This window comes from Ochotona princeps, chromosome 8 (assembly GCF_030435755.1).
Source record: "Ochotona princeps isolate mOchPri1 chromosome 8, mOchPri1.hap1, whole genome shotgun sequence".
NCBI classification, from domain to species: Eukaryota; Metazoa; Chordata; class Mammalia; order Lagomorpha; family Ochotonidae; genus Ochotona; species Ochotona princeps.
This window is the reverse complement of record NC_080839.1, coordinates 11,508,177-11,536,052: the sequence shown is the minus strand read 5'-3', so window position 1 is coordinate 11,536,052 and position 27,876 is coordinate 11,508,177. Positions and strand designations below refer to the sequence as shown.

The window sequence follows — 27,876 nt, the reverse complement described above, 5'->3', positions numbered from 1 at the left end:
CCCCCGGATTCCTTTTGGTTGCCCTCTAACTAAATCCCTGACCCTTCATCTAGCAGTTTACCAGGTCCTGTCAGTTCTACCCTGGAAACATGTAGAACCTGCCCATCTCACCTTGGGCATTGCCATTTCTTCTGGATTACTGTCAAGTCCTCTTCTGCCCATTCTCTTCCTCCCTGGCCTCACCAGGTTGTTCTCGCACAGTGACCAAGGATCCCCTTCAGACACATCAGATCAGCAGTGGCTATTTCCCTTAGAGGAAGAGCTCTGAGACCTGGTGGCCACACTTAGCCACTCAGCTCTCCTGTCCCCTCACTCACCTTCCGTACAGCTCCTCAACACATCAGGTCTGCCCCACTGTCCACGGAACTGGCTCTCACACCCTTCAGGTCTCACTTAGACACCACCTGCTCAGGGTGAGCAAGTGCAGCCGCAGTTAAGATGCTACTTGACTCATCCACATCTTCTATGGGAGTATTTGGGTTTCAGGGCCTCTGCTTCTAATTCCACCTTCTGCCAAACATAGTACATGGGAGCTGGCAGGCAATGCCCTAAGTACTGGAGTCTCTGACATCCACATGGGAAAACTAGATTGAGTTCCAGGCTCTTGGCTTCAGACAGAGGCAGCCCAAATCACTGCATGAAGATGCATTCTCTCTCTTTCTCTCTGTTTTTATTTTCAAATAAAATGTAACCATATAAATAATTCAGAAGTAAACAATGTAAATTCATTTTTAAAAAGTCATCTGCTTACAGAGCCCTCCAGGACCCCTCACCATAAACCTCACACCCCTTCTGGCTTGATTCTTCCCCTTCTGATTTGATCCTTTCTCATGGATATTTGCCATACTTAATCAGTTTTGCTTATTGTATTCAAATTCCTAACTTGAGAGCATTCAAAACAAGGGCAGAGATCTGTCTGGGTTTGTTCTTGCTATATCCTGAGAGGCTGTTACAGAGCCTGGCACAGCTGACACTCAATATACATCTGCCAGATGGATGGGACAGATGGAAAGACAATTCTCAGATAAATGATTTCACAGACTAAGTATCTGTTATCCTCTCTAAATTCTATACTAAAATCCTAGTTACAGGCTAAGTGCAATGGCTCAGTGGCTAAAACCTTGTTTTCCATGTGGCAGCATCCAATAGGGAGAACCAGTTTATGTCCCAGCTGCTCCATTTCCCAATCAGCTGCCTGCTTGTGGCTTTGGAAAACAGTGCATTATGACCCAAAGCCTTGGGACCCTGCACCCGTGTGGGAGACCCAGAAGAAACTCCTGGCTACTGACTTTGGATCAGCTCAGCTCTGGCAATTGTAGCTACTTGTGGAGTGAACTAAAGATTGGAAGACCTTTCTGTAAATATGCCTTGCCAATAAAAATAGAATTAAAAAAAAAAAGGAAATCCTTAGTTCCTAGGGCCAGAGTTGTGGCATATCAGCTTAAACCATCATCTATGACACCAGCATCTCAATATAGGCACCAATTCATATACCGGCTGCTCCACTTCTGCCCAGCTCCCCGTTGATGCACCTGGTAAAGCAGCAAGACACCCCAAGCACTTAGACCCCTGAACTCATTGTAGGAGAACTTACTAAAGCTCCTGCCTCATGGCTTAGGCCAGGCCCAGCCTGGACTGTTGAAGCCACTTGTGGATTTAATCAGCTGGTGGAAGATCACTTTCTGTGTTTCTCCATCTCTCTGTAAATCTTTCAAGTACATAAACAAATCTTAAAAAAAAAAAAGGAACTCCTAGGTTCCAATGTGATTACATTCACAAGGGGGGGTAACTTTGAAACGTGAATAGATCACGAAGATTCAGCCCCCATGAATGGGATTAGTGGGATGATAAAAGAAACCCAGAGAGTTCTTGATCCCCCTACCTGTCACTTACCTGTCAACACTAGGAGACCCAGAGGTGGGACCTCATGGAAATCCACTATGCTAGCTAGCACCCTGATCTCAGACTCCCAACTTCCATTACTGTGTGAGAGAAATTTCCATGGTTTATATGCTACCTCATCTGTAATAACAGCCAGAACAGACTAAGACAGATGGAAAATGCACCCTGAAGGTACACTCAGTTGTGGTCCCTGAGCATCTCTGCATCTTCATGGTACAGATCAATCCAGCCCTCCTGCCAGCCAACGGCCCAATTAAATCAGAGCCGGCAGAGCCCCAAATGACAGCACTCAGAGAGCCACCTTCTTCTTCCCAGACAGAAGATGAAAATGTCAGTGCCTGTAATTTTCCCTTAAAAGGCATTTTCCTGTTAGACAGTGGCTTTGTATATTTCCCCCAAGAGATCTGGACAGACAATTGGGGCAGAGCAGGCTGTTTTATCATCTCTGTATTTTCAAAGGCCTACACTAGACTGTGATGCACAGTAGGTGCTCGGATATTCTTGAACGGATGAATGAATACAGCTTTAAGAGGAGGAGGCAGGCTTAGAACTCATAAACGATACACAGATGGCTGGAGAAAACTGTCTACAGGTGAGAGTGGACTGGCTCTTAAACCCTTGACCTTCTGGGGTGACAGCCAAGCCTCTGTCCCTCACCTGTGCTCGGGCGTCAATGGCACTTGGTCTTCCTTGAGAGCTAAGGAGTTCAGATTCAGACAGTTCTGCAGGAGCTGCTTCTCTCGTTCCTGTTCCAGGGCCTGTTCCCTGTGGGGGAGAACACAGCCAAAGCCAGGTATTGTCACTGATGCTCCTGCATGTCCAGGTTTGTCACCAGGCTGTGGAGACAAGGGCCGTGTGGCCCCTGTTTCCCTGCAGCAAAGCACTCGAGTTTAGATTTTGGAGTGCTGTACCAGATGAGCAGACAGGCCTGAAGAAGGCTGTTTTTCTTTATATAACCCAAATGTGTGATTATTTGTGTGCCTTGTTTTGGTATTCACCAAACATACCCTGGTAACACACCACACCTTGGTCTGGGCCTGGCACTTTTCTTCCTGGGGCCCAGATGCCTGCCAGGGGAGTTCCAGTGCCCTTGGTTCCTCATGCCCTGACTGCCGCTACAAAGGGCAGCCCTCCAGTGCCTGCTCATTCCTGATGTCTCACTACCCTTTATCTTTAGGCCCTATATTTTCTCCTAATAGCTGGGCACCTCACTTCCCTTGTAACCAGCACCCACATCAGACCCCAGCGCATCTGCCATCATCTTGATAGAGCCCTGACCTCCTGACCCATAAACCTGGAGAGCACACCCTTCAGCCTTCCTGTCCTGGCTCTCACTAGCTGCTGAAGGGGACTGGGAGCTTCCCTTGCTCCCTCTCTAGCCCCTCCAGATGCTCACCCAGGTTGTGTCCTCAGTTCTGAGATATTTCACCACTAGCCCAGGAACTCAGGTCCTGCGTGCCTGACTTTCAGCCAAAGTGACCGCTCTCTGTCAAGCCACATCCAATTCCACATCCCTTTTCCCTACACAGGCTCCAGTGTCCTGGCCACCCAGACTACCAGACCTATCCACTTCCTCCCAGGGACCTCCTGGGTATGAGTCACCCTACTCCTCAGGCCTGCCTCAGTGTTGTTCCCCTCTCATCCTTCCCACCCATTTGCCAAAGGCAGCATGTGTGGTATTTCTTAAACATGGGGGAGGGGCTGGGACAGGGAACAGATCTCTGCCAGCTTAAAATTCTCCCATTACTTGTGCGCATATCTGGCCTGCTTTCCCGACACCCCTCCCTGCCTACAGCACTGGGAATTCTCATCTTAGTCAGCTGGGAGCAAGCAGGGCCTCACCCAGACAACTATGTAGAACCAGTCACCCTCCGCACAAAAACAAAACAAAAATTCTACCCTGCCTGGTACATCTCTGGGAAGCCTTTTCTGACCTTCAGATTAAGCTACGTCTATTATTCAGGGCCCCTTAGAGCAACTTCACTGTGTGGGAAATATTGGAATCAGTTCTGTTAAATTTCCAAGTGGGTCGTGGTTGCCCCTTCAGCTCTTTGTATCCCTTGCCTGATGCGGGGTCCAATACAGAGCATACTGAGCCAATGTTTGAAGTCACAGGTTGAAGTCCTAACCCTTCAGTGTAGCTGCACTTGGAGTAAGGAAGTTACTAGGCTAAGTGAAGTCATAGGATGGGCTCTGCTCTGATAGGATTACTGTCCTTATAATTCAAAGAGACACCAGAGGACACTTCAAAAAGACAGTCATCGGGTGGCCAGGAGGAGAACCTTCACCAGGACTTGATGAGACTTGATCTTGAACTTTCAGCCTTTAGAACTATGAGAAATAACTGCTGTGTTAGCCTAGTCTAGTATTTTGCTACATCAGCCTAAGCTAAGTCAGAAGTACTTCCTATGGCCAGGCACATCGCTTGCTTTCCTGATAACATTTTCAAGTGTTTACAGCCCAGGGATACAAACAGACATGGTTCCTTCCTTCATCTATAATTCAGATAAGAGAAAATATGTACTCAGGTAAAGAGCCAAACAACAAGTCTTGGGATATAAGGCCCAGAGGAGCTCCATGGAGGATGAGATAACTCTAAGGTGGGCAAAGGATCAGGGCTAGGCAAAGGCAGAGCACACTTAACTGACTCACACATACATTTAACACTCCTCTGGGGCAAGAACACGGGACCTGGGACACTCTGGAGGAAAAGTGAGTGAGCATCTGTCCTGGCACCTGCAGCAAGAACGCCAAGCACTCCAGAGCAGCACTGTGCCCTCCCTACCTGAACTCGTGCAGCTGTAACGAAGCAAGAAACAGTGAAAGCAATCCATGTTGCGCTGAAAAAAAAAGCACAGCCCCAGGAAAAGGACCTGAAACACAAGCAGCTGCCCCCTGACACCTCAAAGGGCCAGGCACCCATATACTGGGTGCAGCTGGAATCTCTCTGCAAGTCAGTCATGTCACCAGGCACTTTAACTGCATGGGTAACATCCGTTATGAATTTTTTGTGTCACCTGAGTAAGGGATTTTTAATTCTGATTTCATATGATTTGTGTGCTCCCGTGCTGTCTTTAGAAACTATTAAAGTGCAGAATACAAGCTATTCTGGAACCCAAATCCTACAGGCTGGATGGTCGGCAAGGGAGAAAGCAGGCGTGAAACAGACAAAGTGCTGGGAGAAAGGGAGCAAAGCCTACTTAGGTGCATGGGAAGGACCAGACAGAAGTGCTGGAAACTTCTTGTCTGCCCAGTATAAAGTCAAGACTGAGGTCAAGTTGCACACCTTGGCACCAAAGGATCTGCTTTTCTGCTTCCTCTCATAGAACACTCCCAAACTGGAGTGAACTGGGCAGAATGGTTCCTAGGTGGGGGGAGGACCTGGAATGAGGGATCTATATGTGGTGGGCATCTGGGGGTCCTCCTCCTGCATTGGAGATGCCTCCCTTGGATGTGGCCACTATCCTCTGTGCTTGTTCTATAGTACTCATCAGATCCCATGTCCACTCTATACTTGGGTGAGGGGGGATACTTTATTCTGGCAGGAATTCACTGGGAGTTCTGAAATTGCTGCCAAGCCCACAGAGGTGACTGTTCCATGATGGTTCCTCTTTCATGCTCACCTCTTCTCCTGAAGCAGGAAATCCAAGTTGTTCATATACTTCTCTGAGCCCTCAGAGGTGAGCTAAAGAGACAGGATGTGAGAAGAGGAAAGAAAGAAGACAGGAGAAAAAAGGGAAAATAATTAATCCAAATCAACTCTTTTTTTTTTTAAGTATTCTGGGTCCAGCACAATAGTCTAATGGCTTAAGTCCTCACCTCACATGTACCAGTATCCCATATGGACGTTGGCTCTAATCCTGGTGGCCCTGCTTCCCATGCGGTTCCCTGCTTGTGGCCTGGGAAAGCAGTAGAGATGTCCCAAAATATTGGGACACTATATCCGTGTGGAATTCCGGAAGAAACTCCTGGTTCCTGGGCCCAGCGCAGTGGCTCCTGGCTTCAGCTCAGCTCAGCTCCAGCCACTGAGTCCACTTGGGGAGTGAATCAGCAGATGAAAAATCTTCCTTTCTCTCTCTTCTCACTTTCCAATAAAAAAAATTTAAATTCTTAAAATGAACTATTCTTCACCCTTCTAAAAATTAACTGATCAATTAATTTGGGATGTAGAATGAGAGACACAGAGGATTCTCACTTGCTGTTTCATTCCACAAATACCCACAACAGCCAGGGCTGGAGCAGGCTCAAGTGGGGAGCCAGGCCCTCAATCCAGGTCTCCCATGTGGGTGGCAGAGGCCCAATAATTTCTGTCGTTACCTGCTGCCTCCCAGGCATGCATTACCAGAAGGAGGGAATCAGGAGTGAACCTAGGATTCAGATTCAGGAACTCTTATAAGGGAGGCAATTTTTTTTGGAAAGGCAGATTTACAAAGAGGGAGAGACAGAGAAAGATCTTCTAACTGCTGGTTAACTACTCAGGTGGCCACAATGCCAGACCTGAACTGATCCAAAGCCTGAAGCCAGGAGTTTCTTTCAGATTTCCCATGTGGGTGCAGAGACCCAACTTGGCCTGTCCTCCGCTGCTTTCCCAGGCCACAAGCAGGGAGCTGGATGGGAAGTGGAGCAGCCAGGAAACAAACTCACACCCACGTGGGATTCTGGCAGTTGATTTAGGATTAGCCCAACTGAGCCATCTCAGCAGCCCCAGGATGCAGGTGTCTTAACATGAACTGCTAAGTCAGCCACCTGCCCTTATTTCACTCTTCTGAATAGGCAACACACCTCATGATTTAAAAAATTAAACTACAAACATATACAATACAACTTATTCATCTCCCTCCCCAGATGTGACCCATGGCTGGACATTTTTTGGGTGGGTGCTTTCAGAGACAACTTATACAGATAAGCAGAGTCATGTATTGTAGATTCTTCTCCTAATACAATGACAGCATACCACACACAATCTTGCACTTTGTGCTGTTCAGTTAACAATACAATGGGGCCAGCATCATGACACAGTGGGTTATTTGGTCCCCTGCAACACTAGCTCCACGCTGATGCACCTGGAAAAGCCATAAAGGATGATCCACGTGTTTATGTCCCTGCCAAACACATGGGAAATCCAGTTGGAGTTCTGGATACCCACCTTGGACCTGGTGCAGGCAAGTCTATCAGTTGTGGGCACGAACTGGTGAATGGAAAAATCTCTATCTCTGCCCCACCCTCTTTCTATAACACTTTTCAAAGAAATAAATCTTAAAATAAATGAAAATAAAAACATGACAGTTCTTCAGTTAATTAAAAACATACACTATGGAAAAATTATGTTCAGATTTCAAAAATCTTTGTGCCAAGAAAATTGTCTTTTAATTCCACATACCATAAATTTCTACATGTGATAACAAAGCAAGCGCCTTGTTTGTCCTGTGATCCATACCTCATCAATGCCAATGCGATTTTCTCTCTGTATGTGTGTGTAGAATGTATGTGCAGGGGAGTCTCATAAATGGCTATAACACCATTTCTATTACTAGTATCCTAGCAGCAGACATTTGGATTGTCAATCCTGGGATATTCCAAACCATGGAAGCCCTATTCGTAAAGTAACTTCTGGATTTGTCACCCTGTAATGTCCCCAGCCTGGCTGGTACCAGTTGTTCACTGCCAAGTTGACGTTCATCATTGAAGTCCCATGTAGGGATCCCCACCATCCCCACAGTCAGGGTCAGCCCAAGCCTCTATGTGCAACTAAGCCCTGAACCTGAAGTTTCACCTTGTTCCAGGGCCAGAACCAACTGTAGCTATGAAAGGCTTGAGGGTCCCATGCAGAAGGGATATAAAATTTGGTCTCTACCTTAAGTTATGTATAATAGTTAAAAGCAGAAACACAGGGGTTCATGGGCAGGGCCCCCTGCCCAAAGTAGCAAAAAAAAAAAAAAACAAACGGTGGGGGGAGCAGGCTGTTGGTCACTGAGAAAGGGTTGCCAGAGAGAGATGGCCAAGGAGTGGCCACTGGCTTACCTGAGTGTGGTTGTTCACCGCAGCCAGCCGTCTCGGGCCTGCCCTGTTCCACAACATTGACAGTGAATCTGTGCTCCCCTTTGAGTCCGAGTCCAGCTCATGCTCCAAGTCCTTGTATGAGCTGCTCAGTTCCTGAAGGCTTGCTGCCCCAACCTGCCTCTGTGCCGCATCCTCCCTGTCAGTTTGTAGCACTCTTAGAAACTCTATGGGTGGTGGGCTCCAGTTGCTGGGGAACATGTCCCCAGGTGACTGCATCTTGAGCTTCTTGGGTCTTGTGGGAGTTGGAGGTGAAGCCGGGTTGCTGAGCCTCCGGGTGCCAGGGAGGGGCCCCTGCTGCGAGACATGGTCAAGGATGCCACTCTGCAGGCTGGGAAAGAGAATGGGCTTGGCGGTGGCTTCCTGGATCTCTGTGGACGAGACAAGAGTGCCATGATGTTCTTGCCAGCCTCCCACAATTCCAGACCTTGAACTACACTGGGTAAAGAGGGACAACCTGGTAAGGGAGCATGCTGGGGTTGGTGTGGGCAGGTTACATGAGGAATATCCCTAGACACAAAATTTTGGTGCTCAGCAGGCACTGTCTAAGCATATGAAGGACACCTACCTTCATTCTGAGGGAGCCTTAGCACAATCTTTTGAGGCCTGGACATTTGCACACTGTGGGCTGTCAGTTCTGAAAGAAAAAAGGAAAAGTTCTGGATCCCTATACTTCCTGAGAAGGGCCTGGGCCTCAAGGTGCCCTGGAGGGATTCCTGGTCCACTCCAATGACCAAGCATCCTGGTACCACCAAGGTCATGTTGCTGGGGCAAAGGGAGCATCATCTGACTTCTCATTTCAGATGTGATGGGCAAGTATGAAGATAGTAAAATTACAGAAAGCTGTATAAAATTAAAACCCACAACACTACTTGTCAGAAACACTGTTATGAGATGACGGCCCACACAGCTTGCCTGTATGGTGTTGTCCTGCAAGGCTGTTTGCTCACTAGGGCAGGGGTAAGGCTGCCTCATCCCTACAATTTCCCAAGCATAAAGAGACCCGCGTGTGCCATGCAGTCATGGATGCATTTCTGCTGAATGAATAAGAAACACAAAAAGACCTCAAGGGGTTAGCATTGTGACAGAACAGATTAAGCTGCTGCCTGCAATGCTAGCATTCCATATGGGCACCAGTTTGTGTCCTGGCAGTTCCATGTCTGGTCCATTTCCCTGCATACGACCTGGGAAAGCAGGCAGTGGAGGATGGCCCAAGGCCTTACACCATTACAACCATGTGGGAGACCTGAAAGAAGCTCCTGGCTTCACATCGGCTTTGGCCTGGCCTAGCACCAGCTAAAGAGACCATTTGGGGAACCAATATATGAAAGACCTCTCTGTCTCTCCTCTCTCTCAAATCAGCAAACCTCCTCAAGCTTAGGGGGCTGCCTGTACACAATCACATCCTCCACTGTTAAAGCCTAGCTCGAATAAACGGCAACACAGATGAAAGGCTAACATTAAAGAAAGGCCAAAGACAATTAAGACCAGCAGTATGCACAACAAATTCAACTGCTTTTTGGGACACCTGTATGCCATATCAGAGTCACATTTCAATTTCTGGCTACTACTTATCCCCAGCTGCAGGCAAATGCCTAGGTTGCCTCATACCTAGGCAAGTGTTAAACTGCTGTTAGAAAGGCAGCCAATAGCTAATAGCTGGGCGTGGTTAATGCCAACCAAATTTGCATTAACTATACCAGTATGCTGGCATAGTTACCTAGTATATACATATTTTTAAGATACGTTAGGGGAAGATGCTGGCATGCTGTAACATCAACATACCAGCAGATAGAGTCTGGGCAGGCGTGGGCTCTGGGCAGGTTCCAGTTCATATCCCAGAGTCTCAGGCTGGCACACCACACTACTGGAAAACTGGGTTCTGGGGACCGCATACTTGTGGGCATTGGGGCTATAAACTGATCAAGAGGGTATGGGAATATCTGGGAGGGAAGATAGTTGAGGGAGTATGTTACAGGTGAGGAATGACATCTGGGGGACTTCCACTGACCATGCTACTGCACTCAGACCTGAGACTGGGTGGTTCGAAGGAGGGAAACCAGAGGACTTTCCTGGGTCAGACCAATGTACCCACCCATGTGGGAGACCTGAGCTGGGTTAGCTGGTATCAACCACCGTGGACCAGTGCACACGAAAGCTAAGGCCGGGGCCTGCCTTAGTACCATAGTAGCTACCAAGGAATGTAGGGACATGGGGGTGGGCCAACCTGACACTAACAGCATGCGACAGAACTGGGTCTGAGGGCAGATTCTGTGGGGGATTTGTGGGCTCACCCTTGTGGAGCTGCAGTACCCACTGGTTTGTCAAGAGCTGGGGTTAGTGATGGGCTGAGTTAGGCATGACCATGAAACTCAGTGACACTTAACAGGAACTGGGGTTGGGATCAGGCAGGGCTGATCCAGGTTGCAGCACCCACAGGTGTACCCAAGAATAGAGTCTGGAGCAGGCCAGGTCACAACATCCACCAGCACAAAGGCTGAGACTAGGGGCAGACTATGCCGGCTAGAAAACTAATATCTGCTGGCATGCATGATATTTGGGTCTAGGAGTGGGCCTGGTGGGGAAACATGGAGAACTCCCCTACTGGGCTGTAGTTCCTGCCAGTGAGCATGTGATTCAGGGCTGGGTATAGGCCTGACCATGTAAGGCTGCTCTACTTGTTGGCATGTGTGGTCTGGCTTGGGGGGTGGGCCGGACAATGTCAGTCCAAACTGCAGCACACTGGCATGCACAGGAGCCAGGATGTGGTACAGGCCATGACAGGCTAGGCTATTACACCCACTAGTTTGCATGAGACCTGGGAATGGGGGCATGCTGGGCAGGGTTAGGTTTCAGCACCTACCAGCAAAAATTGGGACTGGGGGCCAGCTGAGCTGGGTCAGACTGCAGCACCCAATGGCAAGGGATAAGAAAGGGGTTTGGGGCCTGGCGAGGTAGCCTAGGGGCTAAATTCCTCACCTCACATGTACCAAGATCCCATATGGGTTCCAGTTCAAATCCCAGCAGCTCCACTTCCCTTCCAGTTCCCTGCTTGTGGTTTGGGAAAGCAGCGGAAAATAGTCCAAGGCCTTGGGTTCTGCACCCACATGGGAGACCCAAAAGAACTTCCTGGCTCCTGGCTTCAGATTGGCTCAGCTCCAGCCATTGTGGCCACTTGAGGAGTTGACCAGCAGATGGAAATCTTCTGTCTCTCCTCCTCTCTCTAAATCTGGCTTTCCAATAAAAAATAAACAAATCATTTAAAAATTAATTTTAAAAAGAAGGGTAAAGGTTAGCCATGCTAGGCTGGTTTAGAGCAACTCCCAGCATATACAGGATCCATTGGGAGGAATGAATGCAGTAGGGGAGCTAAGGAGATACTCCTGGTGTGCTGTGGTTCCCACTGGTGAACTCAAGAGCTGGAAATGGGGACAGGACTGGCTGAACACGGCTACAACATGTTTCAGCATTTGTGTGGCCTGGATCTGGGAGTGTATCAGACTGGGCTAGGATTCAGTACCTACTGGTGCTCATGAAAGCCAGAGTGGGTGTGAAACAGGCTGGACTAGGTTGCAGCACCTGTTCATCCACATGAGAGCTAGGTCTGGGGGGACAGGAGGGAGCAACCGGCGTTGGGCTGTAACTCCCATCAAAGCCAGAATGGGCATGGGCTGATCTGGCAAGGCCGCAGTAGCCATCGGTGAAGGTCAAGACTGGAAGTGAGCCAAGTTAAGCTGAGTCTAACACCCACCAGTCTGTAGAAGATTCACAACTGAGAGCTGGTCTAATAGGGGAGCTTAGGGAATTCTCCTGTTAAGACACAGCCCCCGCTGGTAAGCACAAGAACCAAAGCTGGAACAGTCCAGTCCAGGCTGGGCTGCAGTACCCATTGGCATACATGTGGGTCAGGTCTGGAAGTGGGCTGGGCTGGGCTTGTCTGCAATACCCACTGGTAGGTGCCAGAATCAGGATAGGGTGCAGGCCAAGCCAGGCTGGGCTGCAGTATCCACCAGTTTGCTTTAAAGCCAGGACTGGGGGATGGCTAGGCTGGACTTGGCTGAAGCACTCCCCAGCATGAGCTGGGACAGGGGCAGGCTTGGTGGAACCAGGCTGCAGCACCCACCAGTGAATGCCAAGGTGAGACACACCATGACAGAGCCATAGCACCTACCAGCACATGCAAGACCCAGGCTGGGAGCGAATGATGGTGATGGGGGGTTGTTGTGGGGGATCCCCTGCTCGGCCACTGCTCCCACTGATGAGAGTGAGAGCTAAGACTAGGGGCAGACTGGCTGCAATAACCCACGGGCAGGGCTGCAACAACAGTCAGCCTACATGTGAGCTGCATTTGAGGGAGGGCCGGGCTAAGGCAGGGCACTGCATCTGCTGGCACACGCAAGAGCCAGGATAAATGCCAACTGACTGGGCTTTGCTGTAGCATCCACTGGCAAGTGCTGTCAGACTGGGTGCAAGTTATGTCAGACTTGATCATAGTACTCCCTGGAAAGTGCAAGATCCGGGACTGGGACTGATCTGGTAGAGAAATTCTAGGCACTCCTTTGCTGGACTGCAGCTCCAAAGCATGAGAGCTAGGGCTGGGGACAGGCCAAGCTGAACAAGCTAACAGTACTTGTCTGCATTATGTGTGGACTGTTTCATGTGGTGGGGTGAGCTGAGCTAAGCTACAATACCCACAGGTGTTTTTGAGAGCCTGATTGGAATATGGCACTGTTCAGACTAATCTTCTGCATAGAAGTAGGCATACACAGAAACTGGGGTGGAGGAAGGCCTGGTGGGGATTATTGGAGTTGCCCCGACTAGGCTGCAGTTCCTCTTGGTGTGGCACAATGGGCTGGACTGGGCTACAACACTTGTTGGTTTGCATGGGACATGGGACTGAGCACAAAATTGACCAGGCAACTATAATTACCAGTGTGTGCATAGGCTGATGCAGGTGACAGACTGAAACACACCCTGTACTGGCTGACACATGCAAGAGTCAGGTCTGGGGTCACCTGAGGAGAAGTTTCTTGGGAGACTCCCCATTGGACCACTAGATTCAAAAACTCCAGCCAGGGGAGACTCACGGAGTTTGTGGTCTGGCCTTGGAATGCATGTTTCGGGATTGGGCCTCCTCAAATGCTGATGGCCTAGGAAGAACAGCAACAGATATTTCAAGTATGATATTTAAAAGTTGGAGTTGTTGTTAGAGAGTTAAAGAGAGAGAGAGTTAGAGAGAGTTAGAGAGAGTTAGAGAGAGTTAGAGAGAGAGAGAGAGAGAGGTCTTCCATCTGCAGGTTCCTCCCCAGATGGCTGCACTGGCCTAAGCTGGGGTAGGCCAAACCCAGGAGTCAGGGTCTCAAGGCTTTGGGCTATGTTCCATTTCTTACCCAGGCCATAGGCAGGCAGCTGGATAGGAAGTGGAACAGCCAGGACATGAAATGGTGCCCATATAGGATCGATCCTGACACTTCCAAGGCAGAGGATTAGCCAATCCAGCCATTTCACTTGGCCTTTCATTCCTTTTTTACGACTGAGTAATTTTTCATATGCATAATCCACATTTTATTTATCCAGTGCAACAACTGGTGGACATTTGCACTGTTCCCACTTTTTGGCTATTGTGAGCAATGCCACGGGAAATGTTTGGGTAGAAAATGTTTTTATAATCATTTTCTTTTCTCTTAGTTTATGTGGCTATGGGTTTTTACAGTGATCAGAAGGTACTTTGTGTAATTCCAACGTTTTTGAATTTTTTGAGACCTGTTTTGTGGTAAAATATGTTATTCTATCCTGAAGAATATTCCATATGTATTTGAGAAGAACGTATGTTCTGCTGTTGCATATCTGTTCTGTATATATCTGTTTTGTTCAATTGGCTTACACTGTTTTAAAATTTTATTTCCTTTTCCTGTATGTTTGTCTCAGAATTGAAAATAGGATATGAGAACCTCCAACTGCCTTTAGTTCTGTCAATTACTCCATATTGGCTGAGGTTCTCTTTCTAGCTATATATATTCGTAATTTTTATAGCTTCTTTTAAAAATTGTTTTGGAGGGACCAGTGCAATGACTTAATTTGTTAATCCTCCACCTCCAAGTGCCAGCATATGGTTGCTGGTTCATGTCACAGCTGCTCCATTTCCCATCCAGCTCCCTGGATCAGCTCAGCACTGGTCATTGCAGCCATTTGGGGAGTGAACCAGCAAATGCAAGATCTTTCTCTCTGTCTCTCCATTTCTCAGTAAGCCTGCCTTTCCAATAAAAACAGATCTTAAAAAAAAAATAGCTGTTTTGTGGCCAGCTTGGTGGCATTCAGGCTAATCCTGTGTCTGCAGTGCTGGCATCCAAGGTGGGCACCAGTTCTAATCCCAGCTGTTCCACTTCTGATCAAGCTCCCTGCTTATGACCTGGGGAGAATGGCCCCGGTTCTTGGGCCCCAATACCCATATGGGAGACTTGGGGGAAACTCCTGGCTTCTGGCTTTGGGTCAGCTCTCACCCTACTATTGTGGCTTTTTTTAAAAAAAGATTTATTTTATTTTTATTGGAAAGGTGGATAAACAGAGAGGAGAGACAGAGAGGAAGATCTTCCGTCCGATGATTCACTCCCCAAGTGACCACAATGGCTGGAACTGAGCCAATCCAAAGCCAGGAGCCTCTTCTGGGTTTCCCACGTGGGTGCAGGGTCCCAAGGCTCTGGGCCGTCCTCGACTGCTTTTGCAGGCCACAGGCAGGGAGCTGGATGGGAAGCGGGACCGCCGGGACTAGAACCTGTATCCACACGGGATCCAGGCGCGTGCAAGGCGAGGACCTTAACCACTATGCCATTGCGCCAGGCCCTATTGTGGCTTTTTAAAGAGTGCACCAGTGGATGGAAGATCTGTCTTCTTCTTTCTGTAAATCTTCCTTTCAAATATAAATAAATATTTTTAAAACTGTTTCAAATTAATAAGTAAATATTATATATTCATAGTGTGTATCATTTAAAACATGTTACACATCATAGAATGGCTAAATTGAGCTAATGAATATATGTATTGCTTCACATGCTTATTTTCTGGCGAGGACTTAAATCCAATCTTAACAGCTTTTTAAAAAATTTATTTATTTTTATTGAGAAGTCATATCTATGGTGAGAAGGAGAGACAGAGAGGAAGATCTTCTGTCCACTGATTCACTCCCCAAGTGCCTGCACTGGCTGGAGCTGAGCTGATCTCAAGCCAGGAGCCAGGAGTCTCTTTTGGGTCTCCCATGTCGGTTCAGTGTCCCAAGGCATTGGGTGGGGCATTCTCTTCAGCTTTCCCAAGCCATAAGCAAGGAGCTGGATGGGAACTGGAGCAGCTGGGGCACGAACTGGCACCAATATGGGATCTGGTGGATGCAAGAGGAGGTTTTAGCTACGAGGCTATCATGCCATGACCATCTTAGCAATTTTTAAGAATACTGTTTAGTTATTACAACTGTGGTCATTGTGTTGTGTTATAATTGTTTTGACTATATTTTGCCTAATGAAATTTTATATCCTTTGGTTAACATAGATTTATAATTTCTTGATGGTTGACCCTTCCTATGGTAGGTAGTACGTAGTGTCTATCTCACAGAACTTTTTGTAAAGATTTATTTATTTATTTGAAACTCAGATAGAGAGCTCTTCTTGGTCCCTGTACCACATGGCAGATGTTGCTCCCTAGCACCAGCAGCTCACAAATGAATTCAGTTCCCTGTGGCTGTCTTTGAGCTAGGAGTCAAGTATGATAGCAGATGGGTTAAAAATATGATCTTACTGACATTTAATCACAATTCCTTCATTAAGCCATTTCCTGGTTTTCATTAACTTTTATTAGCATTTAAAGTTCCATAAACATTGATTTTGATCGTTTTTGGCTACTTGACATTAACATTTGTGGAACAAAACATTTTGGAGTTTCCATGTACCATGTTTTTGTTTATGTCACTTCTGGAATTGCATGTTTTGCAGGGTTCCCCCAACTTCAAAATTTTTCTGTTGCGTTTTGGGCCTGGTGTGATGGCCTAGTGGCTAAAGTCCTCACTTTACATGCACTGGCATCCCATGTGGGCACTGGTTCATGTCCTGACTGTTCCACTTCCCATCCAGCTCCCTGTTTGTGGCCTGGGAGGGTGGTAGGGGATGGTCCAGGAGATTGGGACCCTGCATCCACATGGAAGACCTGGAGGAAGCTCCTGGCTTCATATTGGTTCAGTTCCAGCCATTGCAACCACTTGGGAAATGAATCAGGATGGAGAATATTTCTCTGTGTCTTTCCTTCCCTCTGTAAATCTGAGTTCCCAATGAGAATAAATAAATCCTTAAAATGTTTACAATTTTCATTTTGAGAGACAAAGGAAGGAAGGAAAGAAGTGAGAATTTGGCCAGTAGGTTACCATGCCAGACCTGCTCCACTTTTGATCCAGCTCCCTACTGAAGATTTGGGAAAGCGGCAGAAGATGGCTTAAGTCCTTGCACCTATGTGAGAAGCCTGTAGGAGGTACCTGGTCCCTTAGCACCCATCAGAATATGACAGAACTAGATCTGGGGGCAGACTCAATAGTGGAGTTGTAGGCTTGCCTTTGTGGCATTGCAGCACCTGCTGATTTAAACAGAGAGCTGAGATGGTGATAGGCCCAGCAAGGCTGGACCACAGAACTCACCTGACAGGAACCCACCTGATACTTAAATGGGCTGGGCCTGGGAGAAGGCTGTGTGGGGCCAGGCTTCAGCAATGTTGGTGCATGCAGGGGTTGGGATACAGGGCAAACCATACCAACAGACTGGCATGCATGAGTCATGGGCAGGGCACAAGCATGAAGGGCATCTTGGAAAACTCCCCTACTAGTTCACAGCTCCCTCTGGGGAACATGTGAGCTAGGATTAGGAGCAGGCCAGGCAAGACAAGGCTGCAGCCCTTGTCAGTGTTTGGGTCAGCTGGGTCTGGGGCCAGGCCAGGCGGGGTCAGGCCTTAGCCCCTGCTGGCATGCACAAGAGCCAGGACAGAATGTGCGCTGCAACCGGCTGAGCTGGGCTGGACTGGGCTGGTCTGCAACACCTGCCAGTGAGAACTGCAGGTGAGCCACACCAGGCTGGGTTGAAGCACCTGCCAGCATGCGCAAGACTTGGGGCTGGGAAAGAGTCAGGTAGGGAAATACTGGGGACTTTGCTGGGCTGCAGCTCCTGTTGGTGAATGCAAGTGTCAGGGCTGCAGCACCCACTGACATGCATATTGGCTGGGTATAGGTGTGGGCCTAATTGAGCCTGACTCTCCAGCATTCACTGGTGCTTGCCAAAGGCAGAATGGGTGTGGGTAGGCAAGACTAGGTCGCATCAACCACTGGGTCACACAAGAGTCAGGACTGGGGGTGGGCCAGGCTGGGCTTGGCTGTAGCAACAGTTGGTAAGAACCAGAAAGGGTGAAGGCCATTTGGGTTAGGGCATGGCACCCACTGCTGAGTGCCAGGACTGGCGCCTGGCCATTTCAGTCTGAGAAGCAGCACCTGATAGCCCATGCAAGACCCTTTTCTGAGAGTGGTCCTGGTAGGGGAAGTTTGGGAACTCTCCTTCTAGGCACAGCTCCTGCTGGTGAGCACAAGAGCCAGGGCTGAGCCTGGCGCAGAAGCCTAGCGGCTAAAGTCCTTGCCTTCAACGTGCCAGGATTCCATATGGGTTCCTGTTCTAATCCCAAGGGCCCTGCTTCCCATCCAGCTCCCTGCTTGTGGCCTTGGAGAGCAGCTGAGGTCGACCCAAAGCCTTGGGACCTTGCACCTGTTTGGAAGACCTAGAAGAAGCACCTGGCTCCTGTGTTTGAATTGGCTCAGCTCCAGTCGTTGTGGCCACTTGTGCAGTAAATCAACAGATGGAAGACCTTCCTCTCTGTCTCTCCTCCTCCCTTATTTATATCTAATTTTCCAATAAAAATAAAATAAAAAATTTTTAGAAGAAAAAAAGAATGGCCTGACACGATACCCTAGTGGCTAAAGTTAACACTTTGCACGTGCCAGGATTCCATGTGGGTACTGGTTCATGTCCCACCTGTTCTATTTCCCTTTTAGCTCCCTGCTTGTGGCCTGGGAAAGCAGCTGAGGACGGCCCAAAGCCTTGGGACCCTGTATCCACATGGGAGACCTGGAAGAAACTCCTGGCTCCTGGCTTTGGATCAGTCCAGCTCTGGATGTTTTGGCTACTTGGAGGAGTGAATCAGCAGATGAAAGATCTTCTCTCTGTCTCTGCTTCTCTCTGTTTATCTGACTTTCCAATAAAAATAAATAAACCTTTTTAAAAAAAAAAAGTAAAAAAAAAGTAAAATTAAAGTTTGCTGCTTATAAAGTTGGAATTTGTAGGAAAACAAAAGAATATAGGTCAAGAAGCCACAAAAGATGCTACAATTGGCCCCCACTAGGATCGCAGATCAACAGGCAAGAAGGAAAAGCAAAATAGGTAAAGGTGGGAGCCAGTGTTGTGTCCGCGAGAGCTAACCCTCTGTCTGCATGCTGGCATCCCAGGTAAGCAGCAGTCTGAGACTTGGCTCTTTCACCTCCAATCCAGATCCCTGCTGGTGTAGCTGGGAAGGCAGCAGCAGATGGCTCAAGACAACAGGCCCCCTGCAGCTACCCAGAAGATGATCCTGGCTCCTGTCTTTGGATTGGCTCAGCTCCATCAGTCACAGACATTTGGGGAGTCAATCAGTGGACGGAAGATCTCTGTCACTCCTTCACTCTGTAAATCTGCCTTTTAAATAAAAATAAATCTTAAAACATTTTTACGAGGCTGGGGATGTGGTATACAGTAAATTAAAGCACTAGCTTCATCATAGGCATCTCATATGGGTGCCAGTTTGTGTGTGTGTCAGCTGTTCTACTTCCCATCCAGCTTCCTAATAAGCCTGGGAAGAGCTTAGGCCACTCCACCAACATGGCAGAACTGAAGTAGGCTCCTGGCTCCTGGCTTTGGCTTGGTCCAGCTGTGACCACCAGGGGAATGAGATGAGGAATATAAGATCTCTCTGTGTCTCCCCTCTCTGTAATTCTGACTTTCAAATAAATATACCTTTAGAAAATATATAAATTAATGAATTAATATTTGAGGATCTCAAAGTACCACATAAGTATGGGATATTTGCCAAAGACAAGGAAACTTTCAGCAACCAGACCAAGCAAATATTTTCACATCATGAAGTCTATGGAAAGGTGGGTGCTTGGCACTGTGGTTAAGACGCTGCCAGGGATACCTGTCCTGGACCCACTTTTGATTCCAATTTCCCAGTAATACACACCCTGGGTAGGGGTGACAGGGTGTGGCTAACGTAGTTTGGCTCTTGACATCCATGTGAGAGATCTAAACTGAGTTCCTGGCTCCTGACTACAGCCTGGCCCAGCCTTGGCAGTTAAGACATTTAGGGAGTGAACCAGTGGCTGGAAGATCTCTGTGTCTGTCTTACCACATTTTAACTAAAAGTAAACAAATACATGAAAAATACTTAAAATCCATGGACATGATAAAATACAAAAAGAAGCAGAAACTGCTACTTCACCATGAACCAATTCCATGCAACCAAAGCTGCATGCGGGGGGCGGGGGGTGTGCAGGATATCCTGTTCTTGCTACATTGGTTGCTTTTCTGAGCACAAGTGCTTTCTGTGTCACCCCAACAATGCAGAGCCCACTACATTTAGGAAACATAATACCAGTCTTTGTTCCACTCAGCAATGGACCGTTTCTCGCTGTTCCAGTTTTGGCTGCTCCTCAAGATCCTACAGCCCTGCACACCCTGGTTTCTGCATGTTCAGCAGTTCAGCTGGGAAGGGCACAGAATGGTCAGGGAGATGGGGGATGCAAGCATGGGGGGATTAGGGGATCAAAGGGAAGTTGGAGATGGGGAGAAAATATGGACCTGATGACTCAGTTTCTCAGCCCCTTCTCCTCATCCTCAGTATGTCTTTGTCTTTTCCATTCTGCTAAGTTAGATCTTATTTCTCTTCCTCTCTTTCTCAGTTAGCAAGTTCAACTTGATACCTGAAGGTCATTCAGTTCTAGTTCTCTGGAATCACCTGAGCATCCACATGAAGTCTTACACCTCGGCACCCAGCCCAGTGCCTAGCTCAGATCGGATTCTCAGACAACTAGATGGCTGGGGCTGTCATAGGTTAAGGTGCCCTATACTAAACACTTCTGCCAGGTTCAAACCAAGCTGATGAACTTGAAATTAAGGTTTGTACAATATTACATACAGAAAAAGGCCAGAGTAAGAATACAGCTCAATTAACTTTTTGCAAGGTAAACATGCTCAGGTAACCATCACCCAGAAAAACAATACTAACACACTGTCAACACCCCTAAATCTTCTACCCACCTAATCAGTACTCCCTAAAGGTAAGAACTTAACACTGTAATTAGTATTGCTTGCTTTTTAAATATTGCAGCTGTACTGTGGCATAGTAGGCTAGTTTCTGCATGAGGCACTACCATCCCATAGGAACAATGGTTGGAATCCTGGTGCCTCCAATCCAGCTCTCTCTTGATGGCTTGGGAAAGCAGTAGAGGACTGCCCAAAGCCTTGGGCCCTACACCCATATGGGAGACCTAGAAAAAGCTCCTGACTCCGAGCTTCAAACTGCCCCAGCTTTAGTCACTGCGATCATTTGGGGAGTGAACAAGTGGATGGAAGCTCTGTCTCTCTTGCTCACTCACTTTCAGCAATTCTTTCAGGTAAAAAAAAAAAAAAATTGTAAAATAAATATTGCATTGGGCCTGGCGGCATGGCCTAGCAGCTAAAGTCCTCACCTTGAACGTGCCAGGATCCCATATGGGCACCGGTTCTAATCCCGGCAGCTCCACTTCCCATCCAACTCCCTGCTTGTGGCCTGGGAAAGCAGTCAAGGACGGCCCAATGCTTTGGGACCCTGCACCCGCGTGGGAGACCTGGCAGAGGAAGCTCCTGGCTCCTGGCTCCTGGCTCCGGATTGGCACAGCACCAGCCGCTGTGCTTATTTGGGGAGTGGGGCATTGAACGGAAGATCTTCCTCTCTATCCTCCTCTCTGTATATCTGACTTTGTAATAAAAATAAATAAATTTTTAAAAAAATATTGCATTAACATAATCATACAGCATGAGTTCTTTTGTGTTTGACTTTTTTCATTAATGTTATAAATATTTTCTTTTAAAAAAACTGATTTGGGGCCCGGCATGGTAGCCTAGTGGCTAAAGTTCTCGCCTTGCATGCGCCAGGATCCCATATGGGTACTGGTTCTAATCCCGGAGGTCCTGCTTCCCATCCAGCTCCCTGCTTGTGGCCTGGGAAAGCAGTCGAGGACAGCCCAAAGCCTTGGGACCCTGCATCCGCATGGGAGACCTGGAAGAAACTCCTGGCTCCTGGCTTTGGATTGGCACAGGTCCGGCTGCTGCAGCCATTTGATGAGTGAATCAGTGGATGGAAGATCTTCCTCTCTGTCTATCTTCCCCTGTATATCTGACTTTCCAATAACAATAAATCTTTAAAAAATTGATTTGAAAAGCAAACTGACAGAAAGAGAGACAACAGACATCTTCCATCTGCTGGTTACTCCCCAAATGTCCACAAAAGCCAGAGCTGGGCCAGGCTGAGCCAGGAATCAGGAACTGCATCTAGGCATCCCACAAAGGAAACCCAAGTACTTGGGCCATATGCATTAGCAGGAAGCTGGATCGGAATCACGCAATAGTCAAGACACAAACCAGGCACTCCAAAACAGAAGGTAGGTGTCCTGACTGCGTCCTTCACCTGCTGTCTCACAATGCCTGCTTTTGGGACTCCTCACTGTTCACTGCTCTACAGCTTACTGTACGACTATCAACTTAGCTGTTGCACTGATAATACACATCTTGTTTCCAGTTTCTAAAATTATAATGTTTCCATGGACAGCATGCACCTAGAGTTGCCTTTGATGCCTGTGTATCTGCACACATACAGAGATACATTTCTCTTGAAAAAGTACTGGGGTGTCAAACTGATGGGTCACAGGGAATAGATATGCCCACCTTCGGTCGATGAGGCCAAGTCAATTCAAAGCAGTAGAGTGAATTCACTCTCATCTACTTGTTTCATCTCCGCCAGCATGTGAGAGGGAGTTTTTATACCATTTATCATCCTAGTGGGTATACAGTGGTTTCTCCTTGTGTTTTCAAATTCGCACTTTCCTCACTGTAATGAAATGCAGCACCTTCACATCTGGTGTCATTTACCTAGATCTCTTTTCTTGTATAGTGCCTGCTCACGCCTGCTGCCAATTTTTCTATGAATTCGCTCTTTCTATCCTTTATTGATCTGCAGGCATTCTTTACATATTTTCAACATGGCCTTTGGTCAATGACAGGTGCTCCAAAATTTCTTCTCCTGTTAAATGGCTTGTCCCTCACTCTCACAATGGCTCAGTGTTCTGATAAAGAGGAGGTCTCAACTTTAATGTATTCCAACTTACCAACATCTTCTGTGGTTTACGCTTTTTGTATCCTGGTGAAGGAATTGTCATCATTTTCAAATTCGCAGATGATTTCTCACATGTCAACCTTGAGAATTTTTATATTTTGCATCACATCTGTGTTTATGTATACAATCTAGCCTAGATATATTAGCATTTTTGTGTTAAGTATTCAGCCTGATGAATTTTTGCATACATGTTTTTATATAATATACAGGCATACATATATATAAAGCATACACACATGTAGATACACACACACATGGTAACCATTACCTGATCAAGTCATTGAACATACTTTGCACCATAAAAGACCCACATGCCGTTATATCAATAATTCCCCAAGATAACACTATGCATCTTCTATCACCAATAATTACCTTATCTGTGGTTAACTTCACATACATTTTATACATTTTTTGAGTCTGATTATGTTTTGCTTCAAATTATGGCATGTGGAAATCAACTCTAGAGAGTTAAACGTGGTCGTAGTAGTTCAATTCCTTTAATGAGTAAACAACTACATATTATGTCATCCTATGAATATTTTTCATGTATTTACCCATTCTCCTGATATAGATATTTGAGCTTTTCTTCTTTCAGGGACATTAAAAATAAGCTTATTCTTTTTGAAAGATTTATTTCATTTGTATTGCAAATGCAGGTTTACAGAGAGGAAGAAACACACAGAGAAAGATCTTCCATCTGCTGATGCACTCCCCAAGTGGCCGCAATGATCGGAGCTGAGCTGATCTGAAGTGAGGAGCCAGGAGCTTCTTCCAGGTCTCCCACATGGGTGCAGGGTCCCAAGACTTTGGGCCAGCTTCTACCCCTTTCCCTAGAAATAAGCTCCCTAGCTGGATGGAAAGTGGAGCAGCCAGGACACAAACCAGCACCCATATGGCAACCTGGCAATGCAAGGCGAGGATTTAGGCACTAGGCTACCACACCAGACCTGTATACTTGTTGTTAATATTTTTGAATGCCTTTGAAGGACATCACTCACTCCTATTCTATCTACCAGTACATGCATTACCACTCTATAAAGAGGAGGTCACAGTAGCCTACTGGCTAAAGTCCTCACCTTGCATCTGCCCATATGGATGTCAGTTTGTGGCCCTGTGGCCCTGCTTCCCGTTAAGCTCCCTGCTTCTGGCCTGGGAAGGTGGATGGGGTGGTCTGAAGCCTTGGGACCCTGCACTTGCGTGAGAGCGCAGGGGAGGTTCCTGGCTCCTGGCTGCAGATCGGCTCAGCTCCAGTGACTGCAGTCACACGGTGAGTGAACCAGTAGACAGAAGATCTTCCTCTCTGTCTATTCTCCTCTCTGTATATCTGACTTTCCTACAAAAATAAACAAATCTTTAAAAACCAATTTACATTGGGTCCGGCGGTGTGGCCTAGCAGCTAAAGTCCTCGCCTTGAACGCCCCGGGATCCCATATGGGCGCTGGTTCTAATCCTGGCAGCTCCACTTCCCATCCAGCTCCCTGCTTGTGGCCTGGGAACGCAGTTGAGGACAGCCCAATGCATTGGGACATTGCACCCACGTGGGAGACCCGGAAGAGGTTCCAGGTTCCTGGCTTCGGATCGGCGCGCACCGGCCCGTTGCAGCTCACTTGGGGAGTGAATCATCGGACGGAAGATCTTCCTCTCTGTCTCTCCTCCTCTCTGTATATCTGGCTGTAATAAAATGAATAAATCTTAAAAAAAAAAACAATTTACATTTTCAAGCTCTCCTTGCAAAATACATACTTTTTTCCTGTTCCCACATTCATAATTCTTATTGAAAAATGGTAAAAATCCTCATGTTCTTCTTTTTTTTTTTAAAAGTAATTTCAGACTTACTAAAAGCTACAAAAATAATACAAAGAGAAGCTGTTACTGTGGCATAGCAAGTGCCTGTTTGATTTTTGATCCTGCTCCCTGCTAATGTGCCTGAGAAATGAGCAGAAAGTAAACTAAGCTCACATTCCTGCCAGCCACTTGGGAGACCTGGATGTAATTTCATGAGCCTGGTCTAGTGCTGGCTGTTGTTGCCATTTCAGAAGTGAAAACGCAGATGGAGGGTCCCTCTCTCCATCTCTCCCTCCCCAACTCATTCAAATTAAGTAATTTTTTTAATCCCAGATGATTTTTTGTTTTGTTTTTAAAGGTTTTATTTTTATTGCAAAGTCAGATATATAGAGAGGAGGAGAGACAGAGAGGAAGATCGATCATCTGTCCGATGATTCAATTCCAAGTGACCACAGTGGCTAATGCTGCACTGATCCGAAGCCAGGAGCCAGGAACTTCCTCCAGGACTCCCATGTGGGTGCAGGGCCCCCAGGCCTTGGGCCGTCCCAGACCCCAAGCAGGGAGCTGGATGGGAAGTGGAGCTGCCGGGATTAGAACCTGCGCTCATATGGGATCCCAGCGCATTCAAGGCGAGGACTTTAGCTGCTAGGCCATGCTGCCAGGACTTAAATTCCAGATGACTTTCATGCAAGTTTTCCAAATGCAAATATTTTTACTGCATTTATTTTATAATTATATTTCTCTTTCTAGCTCTCCCTCTCTCACAGTATATGTGTGTGACAGTAAATGATATTGATATTGTTCAATGTGTGTGTGTTTATGTGCAAATGAATGTATGATTCTGACACTGCTGAGTACTGGCCAGCTTTTTGTAGGAACTATCAGTCTGTGTGTGTGTGTGTTGTTTCCTCATGCTTAGATTCAAGTTCCACACTTGGGCAGGAATACACAAATACAAAGTAGTGTGCTCACTGGTCATTTCAGAGGGCTCTCAATGTCGTCTTGCCATATCACTCATGCTGCCAACCTTAATCACTCAGCAAACACAGGTATATCAGATTTCTCTGCTGTAATATTGCTGGGTTTTGTTTGTTTGTTTAAGTTCTTCCATTCACTGGTTCACTACCCCAGTGGCTGCAACAGCTGGAGGTGAGCCAATCCAGAGTCAGAAGCCAGGAGATTCTTCCAGATTTCCCACGCAAGTACAGGGTCCCAAGGCTTTGGGCTATCCTTTACTACTTTCCCATCCACAAGCAAGGAGCTTTTAGTATCCACTGATGATTCTCTAACAATTTTTATTGTAGAAGCTGAAAACAAGTACTTTATTAAAAAGTCTTTGAGAGGCAAAATGTGTGTGTGTGTGTTTGTAGAGAGAAAGAGACAAACAGATGGAGAGACATACATCTATTATCCACTGATTCATTTCCCATATTCACAACAGCCAGGTTGGGCCAGACTGAAACCAGGAGCCAAGGACTCAATCCAGATCTTTCACATGAGTGACGAAGACCCAAATACTTAAGTCTTGATTGCCTCCTCCCAGAGTGTGCACTAGCAGGAATCAGGAGCAGAGCTCACTCACAGCCAGGTACTCTGATATGGGGTGTGGGGATCTTAACTGCTATGCCAAATACCCACTCTTGTTGTAAGAGCTTCAAATTTTTATTTTTAAAAGAATCTTAGATAATCAATACTTCAACAAAACCAAAGTGAAATCTAAAAGGCCATGGGACATTTACCATAAAAACATCCTCAAAGTCACCTTCAAAGATAAAAGAAACACTCTGTTGGCAACCTGGCAGAGGAAGGCCAGTGGCCGTGGCCACATTCCCAAGTGGACGCACACTCCGGGGCTGGCCGGGGAGTCAGTTCAAAACAAGGGCGGAAATCCTCTCCTGAGAGCCTGTACCTAAACCGAAACACAAACACCCCTTGCAGCAGGCTGTACAAGGCCACTTTGCATGCTCAAGGCATCTAATTCTAGAAGGAGCAAGGTCAGCTGGAGGGAGTAAGTGGCAGCAGGAGTCAAGCCCAACAGATCCCAAGGGACCCCCAGCCCTCCACTCCACACCTTCCCTGGAGACAAACCACAAAAGTATGGCCTTGTTATTTCCAGGAAATCCTCTCTTAGCTTTACGACTTTCCCTAGGCTGGGGACCTGTCTACCTGTTTAAACACAGAGCCTGGCACAGACAACCTGGCTTACAACCTACGCTTCCATACCACAGTCTCAAGAACCAACTGGGAGCAAAGTAACCAAGTGGTTTCATTTATAGGCAGTTCTAGTTTATAAGCGGACTGAGTTCCAGAAGTTCCCTGGCAAGCCAAGTGTTAGAAATGAGAAAACCTGGGACTGGTGCCACGGTGCAGGTTAGCCCTCTGCCTAAGGTAACAGAATCCTAATATGGCACCAGTTTGAGTTCCAGATGTTTCACTTTCAATCTATTTCCCTGCTGATGTACCTAGGAAAGCAGCAGAGGATGACCCAAGTTCTTGGGTCCCTGCACCCACATGGGAGACCTTGAAGAAGCTCCTGATTTCTTAGACTTTTTTTGGTTATATATTTTTTTGAATTTTTGAATTTTGTGGTACAATTTCATACAGACTGGGATACCCCCTCAAGCTCCCATTCCCTGATACATTTTCCCCATGCTGCTACAACAGTACACTCAGAAGCTCCTGGATTTGAACTGGCTAATTCCTGGTCATGGTGGCCACTTGAGAATGAACCAGTGCTGTAAATGGGGCAGTGCTACCATGGGACAGAGTGAGGGATCCCTGAAAACCCAGCAGATGTCACAGCCTAGACCTCAGTGCCGGCAGGTGCATTCAGGCCAGTTGCTTTTAAAGCTCATGGGTCAGGGCTGCCCATTTAGTCGCTAACCAGGTGTGCCTGTTGACAGAGTATGTTTCAGTAAGAGCTGGATCTACCAGCGGGTGTGCTGCACTCCAATTTTTCTGGGAAAGGAGACACATCCACCAGCTTTTTCTTCTTCCTCACACCAGTACCTGCTGTTTCCATGCTTCGTCAAGCTCCCGCACAGCCATGAAAACACGTTTTTAAAGTGCAAGAAAGCAGCAGCAGTAGTACCAACTGACAATGGTCATCTTCTCTGCCCAAATCTCCAACCCGGAAACTTAACAATCACTGGACCACAGCGGCAGCTGGCTGCCCAACTTCATCAGTTGCTAAGCCCCTGCCACTTTTTGTGGCATGACTTTCCATGTCACAGAAAAAGGCAAGACGCTCACCAAGTGAATGATGGCACAAACATGCCATCAGAGGTGGAACAAGGCACAACTTCAGAGCTGTTAACATGTGAACAGACAACAATTCCTAGAATCAGTGGCAGATGAGGACTGCGGTCCATCTGACGTGCAGCCTGTGCTGTGTGCCAGGTGCTGTGCCAGCCTGTCAAACACAAACGCAGACTTAACACTGAAATCCTCCTTTTCCTTTCTGCCTCTCTCCCTGATGACCTCCACACTCCAACCACTCAATAAGGACTGTCATGATCTTGGAGTCTGGGCCCCCAGCTCCTCTCCAATGTGGCTCCATCTACCTAAGACATTCCCCCCTCCTCAAATCCCAGCAACCCAAGCCCACAACCTCCACCACTCAGCTTCCATCCCCCACTCAACAGCACAGTAACACAA

The 27,876-nt window shown here is 47.2% G+C and overlaps 1 protein-coding gene across 1 annotated transcript in view; it reads right to left on the bottom strand.

Annotated features, from left to right (window-relative positions):
- Window positions 1–27,876, bottom strand: part of FAM178B (family with sequence similarity 178 member B) — a 137,048-nt gene that overhangs the window by 108,090 nt on the left and 1,082 nt on the right. Inside the window, exons 2-4 of the mRNA XM_058667570.1 lie at window positions 8,528–8,596; window positions 5,526–5,587; window positions 2,560–2,667 (exon numbers count right to left, since the gene is read on the bottom strand). Of these exons, the coding sequence (XP_058523553.1) occupies window positions 2,560–2,667; window positions 5,526–5,587; window positions 8,528–8,533 (176 nt within the window). The 5' untranslated portion in view covers window positions 8,534–8,596. The remainder of the gene's footprint in view (window positions 1–2,559; window positions 2,668–5,525; window positions 5,588–8,527; window positions 8,597–27,876) is intronic.